The following is a 13,533-nucleotide window of genomic DNA, read 5'->3' on the forward strand; positions in this document are numbered from 1 at the left end:
AACATTCAATGTGAAACATTTGAAAAGTATAAAAGGAAATTTAAATTTATCAAGCACCTAAATGTGTCGGGCACTGGTTTGAAGGGCTTACTGTTCCATAATTTAGTATTTGTATTGATTAGAAGTAGTCATTATTAGCAAGGGTTTGAAACCACACTGTCTGATATCAGAGCTCATATTTGTACTAATGAGGAAGATACATGAAGATAATTCAAAATGACATAGATATTTAAAGTAGTGATGAAGAGTTATTAAATTAGCAAAGGCGGATGATATAGAAATCACTTTTAAAGAGTACTCTATTAAACTAAAGTTTTTGAAGCTACCTTTTTTTTTTTTTAAAAAAAAAAAAAAAAAGCAGATGGCAGAACTCACTCCCTTTTGGGATCTTCACATCCCAAATAAAGATACTTAAAAAATTACACACATTCCCTCTTGCTAAAATGAGTGTAGTATTTGGAAGAATAAGCTCATTTTTTGCAGAACAGTAAAAAGAACACTGTCTTTAAAACCTTTATTGTTCCTGCAGATGAACATCCAACAACCAAAACTCAACATTCTTTGACCTTCTCTAATTTCAAAGATTCATTATACATTAGGGGAAACAGACAAGAGAACAGGCAGCTGCACTAGGATATAAGGAGTACTATGTTGGAAAGCCTAATCCAGAGTTAAAAGTAGTCACAGAAGGGTTCCCAAAGATGGTAACATGTAAGCTGAGTTTTAAACAACTAAAACTTATCTAGCTATAGAGAAAGGTATCTGACGGCACAAAATGTTCAGAAGCCTGAACACACTTTTGAGAGGCTGTTAATTTATTGCAACTAGGGCACAAATAGGGAGGAGAGAGCAAAAGAGAAAGCTGAAGAGGAAAACAGGATCCATTTCCATTTAAATAGAAGATCATTTAAAAACCCTTGTTAAGTCATCTGGGTATTATCCTAGTAGCAATAAAGAACTACTATAAAAGAATTCTTATCAGGAGAGTGCTAGAATTTTGTTTTAAAGAATCATATTCTAAGCAGAATGGAGAATGATGTGGAACAGGGAGGCTACTTAATGGTAAATACAATCTTCTGCTGAATGCTTATTATGTACCAGGTACTGTGTTCTATGGGCCATAAATTTAACTCTCACAATCACTGTATGAAATGCTACTATTCAGATGAGGCAACTGAACTTCAGAACACCCACAGATTCTAAGTGACAGAGTAAGGATCCAAATATGGGGTTATCTGACTCTTCTGTCTAAAATCCATGCTCTTTAATCACTATTCTATGTTTCCTTACATATTAACAAAAGCCATAGGAATAATTTAGAATAAAGGCCTGAAAATAAAATGTTAGCAGTAAAGATGTGAAACAGTTTGAGGAGAAATTAAAACAGCAGCATAGAACTTATGCACTAATCAGAATGGGGGGCATTGATTAATCCTAAAGTTCTTTTAGTTACCTATTAGGTAGTTACCTATTAGGTGGATGATGGGTAAATCACCGAAATAGTTAACACACACACACACAAAAAAAAACACTGACCTAACAGTTCAATTTGGAGATGATGATCTGAGATTCCTACTGGAGATGATCTGAAAAATATCCTACTGGAGATGTGTAGTAGGAAGTTCACTACAGGAGTTCAAAGCCCATGGGAAAGAATTTATTAAGCAAGAATTAATATCTGAGAGTCCTCGGCATTTAGATGGCAACAGAAGCGATGGAAGTACACCAGATTACTCAAAGAGATTATGTAGAGAAGGTGGACAAAAGTATCTTGGGGAACTGAGAAAGAAGAGCATGTGAAGAAATGTAAGAAATGGTCTGAGTAGGAATAAAAACCAGAAGAATATGGCATCTTCTGCAAAGAAACCATTAAAAAATGTAAAGAAAAAAATTAAAAAATGGATGTAGTAATTTAAATGCCACAAAGAAAAGACAAGCTAAGGATTAGAAAGTATCTCATATCAGCAATGATAAGGTTGTGAGTGACCTTGAGGAGAACACTTTCAGTGGAATTAAAAGGGCTGAAGTCAGACTGCAGTGGGTTGAAAGAAAAAGAAGTCAAACTCTTATAAAAAAGTTGGTCAAGAGTCAAAAAAAAAAAAAAAAGATGGCTGCTAGAAGGGTCTTTTGAGATTGATGGAGGATTTTTTTTAAATCTTTCCAATAGAAAAAAAAAATTGAGAATGTTTGCTGAATAACTGAAAGAAAAACAAAAAGCAAGCCAGGCTACTGACTAGTTACGTGACCTTAGAAAACTTACATCTCAGGATTATAGAGTCAAAAAAACTATAACTGAATCTGAATGATGAGGTTCTATGGCATTCTGTGATTCTGTTGAATTGATTCCTAGGCATTCCAATGAGAACAGATAGGTGCTAACTGGTTAAACCTCCTAGTATTCAAAGGATGAATGTTCACTGTTCCCTTGCTAGTACCTAGAATAGTGCTTGGCACATGGGAGGTGTTTAATAAATATTTACTGAATGAAATGTTAAGTATACATAATATAGATGATACTACAATCCTAGGGTTAAATGTGTAATGTGTTTGTTTTACCAAACTATGAACAGAGTTCTAAAAAATGATGCTAGGAGGTAGTAATGCTTCTTTATTTCCTTAAATTTTTTGGTTAGTATGCAAAGAAGCTGTCTAGGGAGCTATCTTTGGAGTTGGAGGCAAGTATTCCTTTAAAGGTCAATCATAAAGCAGATATATCTTACACAAAATGACAACTTGCCAATTCATTTGAAAAGTTGTATACTTAACATTGCAAATAAGTAAGCAACCTACCAAAACTAATCAGAAGTATTTAAAGAAGAAATGAATGAGAAGGAACCAAAAATTAGAAGCTAAAAGCCTTTAGTTGTAAAGTTTGGACTAGATTTGGATGCAACCTAAATATTTGAGTGCTCAAGAAAGTTAATTGTAGTCAGATTCCATTAAAAGAAATACCAGTAACAATAGGTTTAGGTAAGTGGAAAGAGAAACTGTATATTTTAACTAATCTTTATATGGTAAATCCCTTTAAACAGCTGAGAGTAGAATTTAGGTTCTTGTGGATTTCAGAATATAGTGCTTTTTATTCACTGTACAATTTCCCACTTCATTATGCAGGCATCTTACTATATTTCATTTGATTTAAATAGTTGGAATTATGATTCCCAAGACTGTGATTGTGCTCAAGTTAACAGCCACTACTGGGTTACATGGTAGTAAAAATCTTTAGAAATTTTCAGGATGTTAAACCAAAATTTTAAGAGGTTCAGAGTCTACGATTTTAAAATTCCAGCATTAAGGTAAGTTTCAGAGTTGGCTTTATTCTGAATGTCCTTTGAAAAGCAAGAATATATGATATTCAAAAGGGTAAGAAAAAGTAAGAAAAAAATATAAGAAGATGCTTAATAGGGCCAATAATGAGAGCTTAAACCACAAAAATTAGCACATTTACTTGAACTCCTTTTAAAATAAACTGTTGGCTGTTAAAAACAATTTTTTGTTTGGAAAGATTTTATTTATTCATGAGAGACACACAGAGAGAGGCAGAGATACAGGCAGAGGGAGAAGTAGGCTCCCTGCAGGGAAGCCTGATGTGGGACTCAATCTCAGGACCCAAGGATCACACCCTGAGCCAAAGGCAGATGCTCAACCACTGAGCCACCGTGGTTGAGACACCCAGGTGCCCCGCTGTTTTAAAGTTTGAGGAAACTTGTTACATTCCATATATTCTGGAATGAAATACCTTTTCTCCTGCTGTAATAGCTGTAAAGTCATTATGAGAAAAACTAAACATGCTTAACTTACACTGAATAAACAGGAACATTTTTATATGTAGTATTTTTTTCTGGGCTAGAATTCAATAATAATAAAGTTAACATTTACTGACACACACTATGTACCAGGCACTACTCTAAGCTTTTTGTGAATTAACTCAACTAATCCTCCAAACTGTGATGGATATTGATATTATCATCACTCTCCCATTTTACATACAAAGAGGCACAGAGATGTTAAATGCAGTCCCAAAGACCAAAGCAGTTTGCCTCCATTTTGTGCTCTTAACCATTGTACTATAATGACTTTTTTCTATTAAGTGGGTAAATTAATATGTTGAGGAAAAAGACATTATGGAGATAAGAAAATTGAAACTCAAAATACTCAAATATATTTATATATAAACAAAAAAAGATGGTCAACTCAGAGGACACTGAAAAACAACAACCCAAGAGCAAGATATGCTAGTTATCCAGACTGTAATTTTAAGAAACTAGAATGTTTAGGGAGTACCTCTACAACTTTGAACACTTACTTTACTTATAAAATCCCCTTTCTAGCCAGAGTACCTAAATTATAGAGGTGAGAACTAAAGGCAGAGAGTGAAAAGAAGAGTAATCTCAGTACAGTATAAGCTATAATATGAACTAACTATATAGTACTTGTTTTCAAATGCTTTTTCCTAAATGGAACCAGTGTTTTCTTTTATTTTCAAAAAGTAGCTTGGCATCAGGACACTTTTCCCAAGTAGCTGTGGAAAGAATTTGAATGGTTTAGGTGATAAGATTATCCTGAGATTTAAGTTTTAATATCTTGGGGCTACATTCTTTTTTATCCATTTTGGAAGTTGTCTCACTAGCTGGGCCCAAGTTTTTTGTTTTTGTTTTTCTTCCTGGTAGTTTTTTGAAACCAAGAATTTCAAGTAATTAAGATGTTTTTACACTCTGGCTGGCAAAATCTCAACAATGAAAAACCCTGAATAAGGCTGGCATAATTAAGACAGTGAATTTATCATATAACTCATATAAGAAAGGAGTTTTCTCAAAGGCACAAAGGCTCTAACATCCTAGAAAAAGAGATCTTAAATGTAGACTGTTCCTTAAGAACCAAGTATCTCAATATGACCACAATCAGTGAAGAAAGGTCAGTTTAGGTCCTATACACACACAAACATGTATCTAGTGTAGGTCTGGGATACAGTATAGCAGATTTTGTCCTCCCTCTGTATTTTGGAATAATAATGAAGGAAGTCAAGTTTCTCAATTTGGTCACTATTTTTCTTCTGTACTGACTTCTTTAGCTTCCTTCATCTTTGTACATTTTCATTATGTATCACAATTTTGTGTGTCTAGAGAAAAACCTAATTTAGTTGTCTACTTATCTATAGATATGAAATACCATTAAGATAATTACAGCCAGAAAACTGAAGCCACTGAAGAACTAGTAGTACATACACAAAACCAGTTCAACACTATCAATATATAACAAATACATATTTTAGAATGGGCAGCAAAAGAACAGAGAAGTTGTAAAATGAGGACCAAGACCAGGTCAAAGATGTTAGAATATGAAAATAAAGCCTGTGAAGAATTTAGTGATCAATTTTCATGATAAAGAAGGGGCTCAAAACTATTTACCCAGAATAGAAAAACAGGATTATTGACAAAGTCTGGTAAACAAGAGCAAGGGGTTACTTGGTGAGGTCAGGGATTGGCAAACTTTTTGTGTAAAGCGTCATTCAGACTGTAGTATTTTAGGTTTCATGGGTCGTATAGTCTCTGTCCCAACTATTTTGCTACTGTAAGAAAAGCAGCCCTGGACAGTACATGAATGAACGAGCATGGCTGTGTTCCATTAAAACTTTATTATAAAAACAAAGGTCAGGGTATGGGTCCAAAGGCTGTAGTGTGCCCAGTCTATACTGGGCTATAAAGCTCTTTGGAACATAAACTGTGTTATGTTTACTTGTACTTAGTGCTATTACTAACACATAATGAGGCTCATTATATTATTTTTCAGCCCAATTAAGTCATTATCCACATTAAATATGATAAAAACAAATGGAACTAAATTCATTCACTTGGGACACATCAGTGAGCAAAAGATGTAAAAACCATCACCACTGTGGAGAAGTAAACCCTATATAATATTTTAAAAATTGCTTTCTTCAATGAATAGCTGCTACTAGCTTCTCTTTAGGGTGGGGGAGAGGATGTGCCACTTTTGTCAGTATACATTAAAGCAACTATTGAATATTTAAACTCTAGTTGTAATACCTAGTTTTCAGTGTTGCTGTTCTTGGTAATTTGAATCCCCATCTTCTGACTTTGCCTCAAACTAATCTACTTATGATCCAGGATTCCTTCAGCTGCCTATTGTAGTTCCAAAATATCTGACTTATTTCCTGTAGTGTACAAAGATGAAAGAAGCTTAAGGAGTGAAAGGAGCAGGGGAAAAATAGTGGCTGCTAGGACCAAAGTGAGAGACTTGAATTTCCAAAGTATTCCAAGATACAGGTGAAGAACAAAAATCTACCATGTTCTTTCTCAAACCTACACTAGCTACTAAGCATGTTTACATACTCCCACAGCCTTAGAGAACAGTTCGTTTAGTATCAATTCTTGATTTTGAAAGGGGAGATTAGGAAGGCATAGGTTAGGACTGCAATTTAATGCCATCAAAACAACAGTTGTTGCTTGCTAAAACATTTCCTTCAATTCAATCTTCCCCAAAACCCTATCCCACAGTGAATATCACATACACAATAGGAAACTGAAGTTCAAAGAGGGAAGTAACTTGCTTCTTTGCCACAGGTGGTAAGAAATGGCACCAAAATTTGAACTTAGATTTAACTCCAAAGATCATGATCTAACACAAAAATGCTGGAAATAAACCCTACTTATAAGCTAGGAGTTTTTTATATATATAACTTGGGTCTGTAACAAGAAGTCCTTTAAACAAATACCTGGTAACTTTAGAATGGCTGCTGGAAAAAAAATACATTTTAAAACAAAAAACCTACTGTAGGAAGGTATGCATTATGTTATCAGAGGTATTAAGTAGAATATGAAACACCCATTTCCTTTCTATTCAAATAAATGGACAGACCGGAAAGTACACTTTTATCATTAATTCTGGTGAGGCAAATCCCAATCTCTGTACTAGAAAGTGGGAAGTGTTCTGTTTTGTTTAAATATTCTAAATATTGCTTTAGATCTCTGAAAAGCTCAGTTTAAACATACTTTCACACTATAATAATTGTTACTTGGATAGATCTTCTCAGTCCTGGCTTATTTCTTATATCATAAGGTATTAAATATGTTAAGGAGTTTCAGTATTTATAAAATCTGCACCTATAAAATAGGTACTTTAAAGACCACTGTCCCTGTATAAGTAAAAACAGCACCTTACTGAATAGGCTAGTAAAACTGAGGAAGCCTTATACTGTCTTTCCTTAACAGACAGCAATTTTTAAGAATGGGGCCCCAGGAATAGGGTTGCAAACAGCATATAATTATTAATGTAATGCTAGACTCATAACTTGTAGGTTCTTTTATAATTGAACATATTTACTTCTGGTTTTCAGAGGCTTTTAGAATGTTAGAGTTAGATAAAATTCTGGAGAAGTTCAGATTTTGGTATGAACCTACTTCAGTATTTCAGATTTTTTTTTTTTAAAGAACATTCTGAGAGCTGAATAAGAAATGGCTATTAATCAAGATCTGGATCTTTCTCCTTAAACTCTCCTAGACCAGCCAATCAACACCTGAGATAGGACTCTCGAATGACTCTGAAGTCATGGAACAATCAAAAGGAAAGGCTTTAAAATTAACTAGATAGTTACTAAGGATAGAATTCTCATAAAATAAAAGGTAGGGGGGAAACATTCAAGAAAAAAAAGAATGAAGTAAAATGGTTACACACTACTAAAAATTTGTTCCAAGAGGAAAAGCTATTACTTTTCACTATTGGCCCCATTCCCCTCCCCCCACAAAGTAGTTAATTCTGCAAATAGTGAGGTGCTATCTGTATTTTGTTCTTACAGGAAATTTGGGGTAGGTCCCAGGTGAGCTGTCTTTCTTTCTTATTTATTCTAAAGGACTGGGAAGGGAAGAGAAAAGAAAGGTGTAGAAAGCAGCCTGTAGATTTTTACATATTTGAGCCTATTTCTAATACACTTGTAAAAAATGTATATTTCATGAAGAATAGCAAGGTAAAACATGTCTCCTCACTGGGTTGGCCACCACCAGTCCCATGTTCATCCTAACCCTTCCCTTCCTCAGTCTGTTTGGAGGTAAACAAGTTGGAATTGAGACCCTTCAGTCAAGAGGGTAATGGAGGAATAAATTTTGCAGCTAAATACTTCAATAATAAATTCACTTGCAGCTAGCTACCTGAGGGATGTTGACTTTCTTTTATTTAAAAGACAAGGAATAGGGCCAGGGCCCAGAAGGCAGGGATGTTTTCCCCAGGCCCTCCCTACTGCTGTCTATAATAGGAACATGCAGGGTAAGGCTGAGAGCTACAAATTTAAGATTATAGAGAGTAGGACAGCTCCTCCTAGGAGGAAAAAAAAATATTGAGGATAAATTCTACATCCCCAGGCCAAAAAAGGCAACAGGGGCATTATATTAGCCCTAACTCTTATTTACCTGGCTCTTTACATGTCTTTGTATATGTCCAGAAGGAGCTGAAGGAAGAAGGATGTTTTCTGTTAGAGAAGAGAAACTGAAGGCTGCTTCTACAGGACCAGCACTAGGGGGCACCGGAGCAAAGTATACTGAGCATGACCTGTGTGACTGCCAAAGAGCTTCAACTCTGGAAATTAGGGGAACAGAGGAAATACCCATTGGTAAAACCCAATGCACTTCCAATTCAAATAAAGATCTAATCCTGTTCTTGATATATAGTCTTCTCATATACTTTATTTTATGAAAGTGTTCACTGTTGTGTTAAATTATAACTTGAATTTAAACTTCAAATATAACTACCATTCATAATTTTCTGAATGATATATTTATTGTCATAAACAATAGAGAAAAAAAATAAATTTTAGAAAGTACTCTCTAAAAAGCAATGTGGCAATATATATCAAGACTAAAAGTATGTACCATCTCTGACCCAACAGTTCCATTTCTAAGAATATAATACAAGATGAAACAGTGTAAAACACAGAACAAACTTTTGCATCAGAATGTCCATCATGGCATCATCAATTTTATTAACATGCTTAAACAACCTAAAAATCCAAGAGGCAAGAGTGGTAAAATAAATTACGGACTATCATCCATACATTAAAATATTATCTACAAACACTTCTTAGTAGCTAAAGGAAATGCTGATTGAAGAGGAGACACAAAACTTTGTAAACTGTAAATACATTATGATCTCAATAAGGCTGAAATATGTGAGAAGTACTGAAAGAAAATACACCAAAATATTAACAGTGGTTATCCATAAGTGGTAAGATTCAGAAATTTTATTTATATATTTTTTACAATGAATAAATAGTCAAGTAGGAGAGCCTGAATTTATGAAAACCATTCTACTTTATATTTTACATCCCAAACTAATAAGCATAACTGATTAATCAAAAACATGACTTCCTCAGAGATTTAAAGGAATTTCTATAAAAGTGAGTAGCGAAAAACTGATTAGCCGGCTAGTTCAGCTCGCTAGCAAAATGGTTCATTTCACATTAACATAATAATTGCTCAACAATAAAAACTGAAAATAATTCAAATAAGAACACTTTCAAGTTGTCTCTAAGTGATCAACATTACACATTTTAAATACATAGACCCCAAGGGGCTACAGTATCAAATTTAAATTTCAGGGAACAAAGGAAAAAGGATAGACTGCATTACCAAAGTCCTTTGTATACTTCAATTGTAATTCACTGTCATTACAAACTGAGGCATTTAAAATCATAGCAACTTCTCATTAAATATATCCTACTGGGGATACTGAATGATGAAAAAAAACCTGGCTATATGACATAACTTACTTAACTTTTTGGTACCCAACTGATTAACATTGTTAGCTTGTGTTCAGAAAGGAGTCAACCAATGTGCCCTTAGAAAATTTATTTATAAAAAACAAAACCTTTTAGAACTAGTTGTTTTAAGAGGAATGAAGAATTTAAAAAGTGACAACAGAAAAACTTCTAGATTGAGATTCAAAAGACTTGTGCTCTCTAAGTTTCAGATCTTAATCAAGTCCCAATGTTTCTAAGTATCAAGTTCCTTATTTGTACAGTGGGATTATCATAACATCCATTTTACAGAATTATTAGGAATATTTAATTAAGTTAAAGCACTTAATTCAAGTGACTTATAAAATGTAAAATATCAACAAGGTAAAAATAATAACAATGTCCCTTTCTAGGTCTTACCTAAAACAAGCAGGTCTCATCAGATCACTTGCAAATTTCCTTATAGCTTTAATATCACACTTATAAACAACAGAATAATACTGCGACAGCAAATAAGATACAGGACACACTAGGCATTTTTCTAGTATTTATCCAAGCTCAACAACTCTGAGCTATATGTGATAAATCAAAATCTAAGATTAGGATGAGATAATCAGGATGTTTTTGTACTAGCAGCTTTCGAAAGTTTTTGTGATAAAATTATCACTGTTAGATATAGTCATCAACAAAAACAATCCCTCAGACAGTAACAAAAGCTATAAAGCAAAAATAAGTTTCTCTCCTTCTTATGCTTGACCCCAAAGAATTTCTCTTTCCCAGAGTTAACCACTATTAAGATTCTTGTATACCTACCCAGACATCTACAGGTAAAGCAGTTATTAACCTTAGAAAACTGAAGAATTTTAGAGCTAGAGTTGACTGGCCAAGTACAATTTTTAATTTTACAAATAAGTAATCTGACAACGATAAGTGATTATTTTAGTTGTTACTAATATCTGGAAAGCATTTCACAACAGATAAAATGCTTGGACATACATTATCTGTTCTATCAAGTGGTTTGCCTCAAGGTTATTTGTACAACAAGCTAATGACGTGGTTGAAACTATAGTTAGGGAGTTGATATCTTATCAGATGGGATATTAATAATAGAGATTAAACACATACAAAGCTTATTTATGCGGATCTTAAATTTTCAAAGATATCCTACATTACATGGGATTAGAAAACTGGCAATTACTAATCTAGTGATTATTACATACGAGTCATTACAATAATTGCTTTTTAAATTTTTAAAAATTTTTTATAATAATTGTTTTAAAAGGATAAATCTTAGCAATGAGAGATTAATTTTTAAAGTTTGCTGTGTCTTGAAAATTCATTCTTTTCAAGATTATCACTTAGAGAATAACTTTTAAATGATAGATATAACCAACACTCAATGATTATTGAATATACATGGGTTAAAAAAATTACCAACAACTTCAAAATGAGAAGAAATAATCTGAGAAACATTTTAGTAAGGAGAATTTCACATACAGTATGTATAAACACAAAACTATAAACAGAAATCAACTGAATAATAATGCTCCTAAAAGATGCTGCATTTTCTGGCATAAAGAAAATCAGTGATGACCACAAAAGCTGCACTGCCACTGTGACAATAATTACGAAATCTGTATTATGACAAATGATAAAAAATGAAGATATCTTTTATTAGAAGAATGAGTCAGACCAAAATTAAACAGAAAGCTAAGGAATTTCAAAATAATTTTACTGTAACAGGTTAAAAAATGGAATACCAAAATCAACTAGATGAAAACATGAAAACAAAAGTAACTCTGTTTGCAACATATAAACTCTTGCTATCAAATTTTAACTTATATATATTCAATCTCCTTTGTCATATTAAGGAACATTTCAAAAACTTGAAAGCATTATACACTTTAAAGTGACTTTTGTTACTAATAAAAGGTTAATTTTGATTTCTGCTTTTCAAGACTAAAACTGTCAATAAAATATAAAAAACACGATGCTAACCAATTATTCTTGCTCTAATTGATAATAAATAAAAACCCCAATTTCTTTCTAAAGGCAGAGAAATCTTCAAGTTATTAATTAGGAAAAAAGGAATGCTGTATATCATGCTGTTGGTTCTATAATGTATCATTAACCTTCTTTACTGGTTGAATATCTTCTGTTTTGTTAAGATGAGGATATGTAAACATTGTGGTATTTTGACTTGGTTCTTTATCAAGTGTTTGCTCTTTAGTTAAAGCCTCTCTTGCAAAACTGCAATATATTTATTTTATATTTGTATCAGATAATTTCAATGTATAAATAGCATTTTTTTGGTCTGATTCTCTTCATGATTCTGTTCATGGTTTCTTTTCTTCTGAGTTGTGTAATCTTTACCAGGAGCTAATATTTCTTAAAATTTTATCTGCCTCTTTGAGGCAAGTTCCTTTAGAAAGGATTTACACTTGATTGTGTTAGGTGCCTGGAGATAATCACCAACACAGAATATTTTAAATCAAAATCTTAACTTTTTAAATTTTTTAATGGACCACTAAAGTAGTATGAATTTAGGGTGGAAATCTACATGAAAGCTCATTCATGGTTATAAACTTTCAATGAAAGACCTACTTTCTCCCTTTTATTCAATGACATTTTAAGACAGGCTATTTTCCCTATATTCCCCCATGAATGGAGCTGGTATGGGTTTATTTCTAATTTACCCTTGTGCTGGAAGTAACTCTTTAGAATCCCAACTTGATCAGGGGAGATGTGCTACTTATTAGATAGTCTACACCGGAGGGCCTTGGGATTTGTGTACATTACAAAATGTCCTCAAGTTTAGTAGGCTTTAGGCTCTGTTTGACTCTCTTGGGTCCTAGTTTAATTTAATCTAACTTGTATTTTCCTTTTTGTTTTGAATGGTCATGGCTAGATTAAAATGAAAAAAAAATTACTAGATAATTTTTTTTTTTAACAAGAGTGTTTAGTTTGGACCCCAAGGTGCTATAATTCCAAAACTAAGACTTACATAGCATTACCTTCAATATTATTCTTTTTAATATCATGCCACCTATCAGAGCTCTTGTGTTTTCTACTATAATGATTTCTGGTAAGACTTTTAAATTTGTGTATCTATACAGTTCTGCATCTATTGCTTGAAGAACTGGTTATCTTTCAAAGAGGTAAAATATACTTACTCATAGGATAAAGCAAGAATTGATAATAATTACTATATACTTCATTAAAAATTATAATTTATTGTAACTGGTAAGAATAAATTAGTAAGTAATGATTTAAGCAAGGTATTTTATTTTAGTAATAATAATAACCCTTCTGCCTTCAGAAACTCTTACTTACTTTGGAAGGAGAACCATCAGTAATTTTCACCAACTGCCAAAGAATCGAGTAATGGGAACACTGCAGTGCCTGTACGACTATCTGTATCAAATAAAAAAATTCAAACAAATGAGACATAATTTATGTTTGTACAGTATTAAGAGAACAATGTTTATCATAGTTTTTTCTTATAATAAGTTTTCAAGTCCAAATTTTTGTAGAAAGTTAAAATGTGTAAAATAATATTTAGGTAAAAAAAGACAAACCAACATATCAGTCTAGAGAACAAAAATATAATGTATGTCAATAAATATGGACCCAAATAACACTATGCTTTAAACAAAAATCTATTGTATTTGCTCAGATTTTTAAAAGGGAGATTGAAGAAATTTTTATCCAGATTTTATAATAAATGATTATTTTGTTTTAAAATATTTCTACTATGAATAGAACATTTATACAGAAATGTGCATAAG

General features: G+C 32.7%; 1 protein-coding gene across 1 annotated transcript in view; it reads right to left on the minus strand.

Annotated features, from left to right (window-relative positions):
• The window catches only part of STAG1 (stromal antigen 1), a 397,763-nt gene that overhangs the window by 42,662 nt on the left and 341,568 nt on the right, over window positions 1–13,533 (minus strand). Inside the window, exon 22 of the mRNA XM_055321295.1 lies at window positions 13,079–13,159. Coding sequence (XP_055177270.1) covers window positions 13,079–13,159 — 81 coding nt within the window. The remainder of the gene's footprint in view (window positions 1–13,078; window positions 13,160–13,533) is intronic.

The sequence above is a fragment of the Nyctereutes procyonoides genome, unplaced genomic scaffold (genome assembly GCF_905146905.1).
Source record: "Nyctereutes procyonoides isolate TBG_1078 unplaced genomic scaffold, NYPRO_anot_genome, whole genome shotgun sequence".
Classification (NCBI taxonomy): Eukaryota; Metazoa; Chordata; class Mammalia; order Carnivora; family Canidae; genus Nyctereutes; species Nyctereutes procyonoides.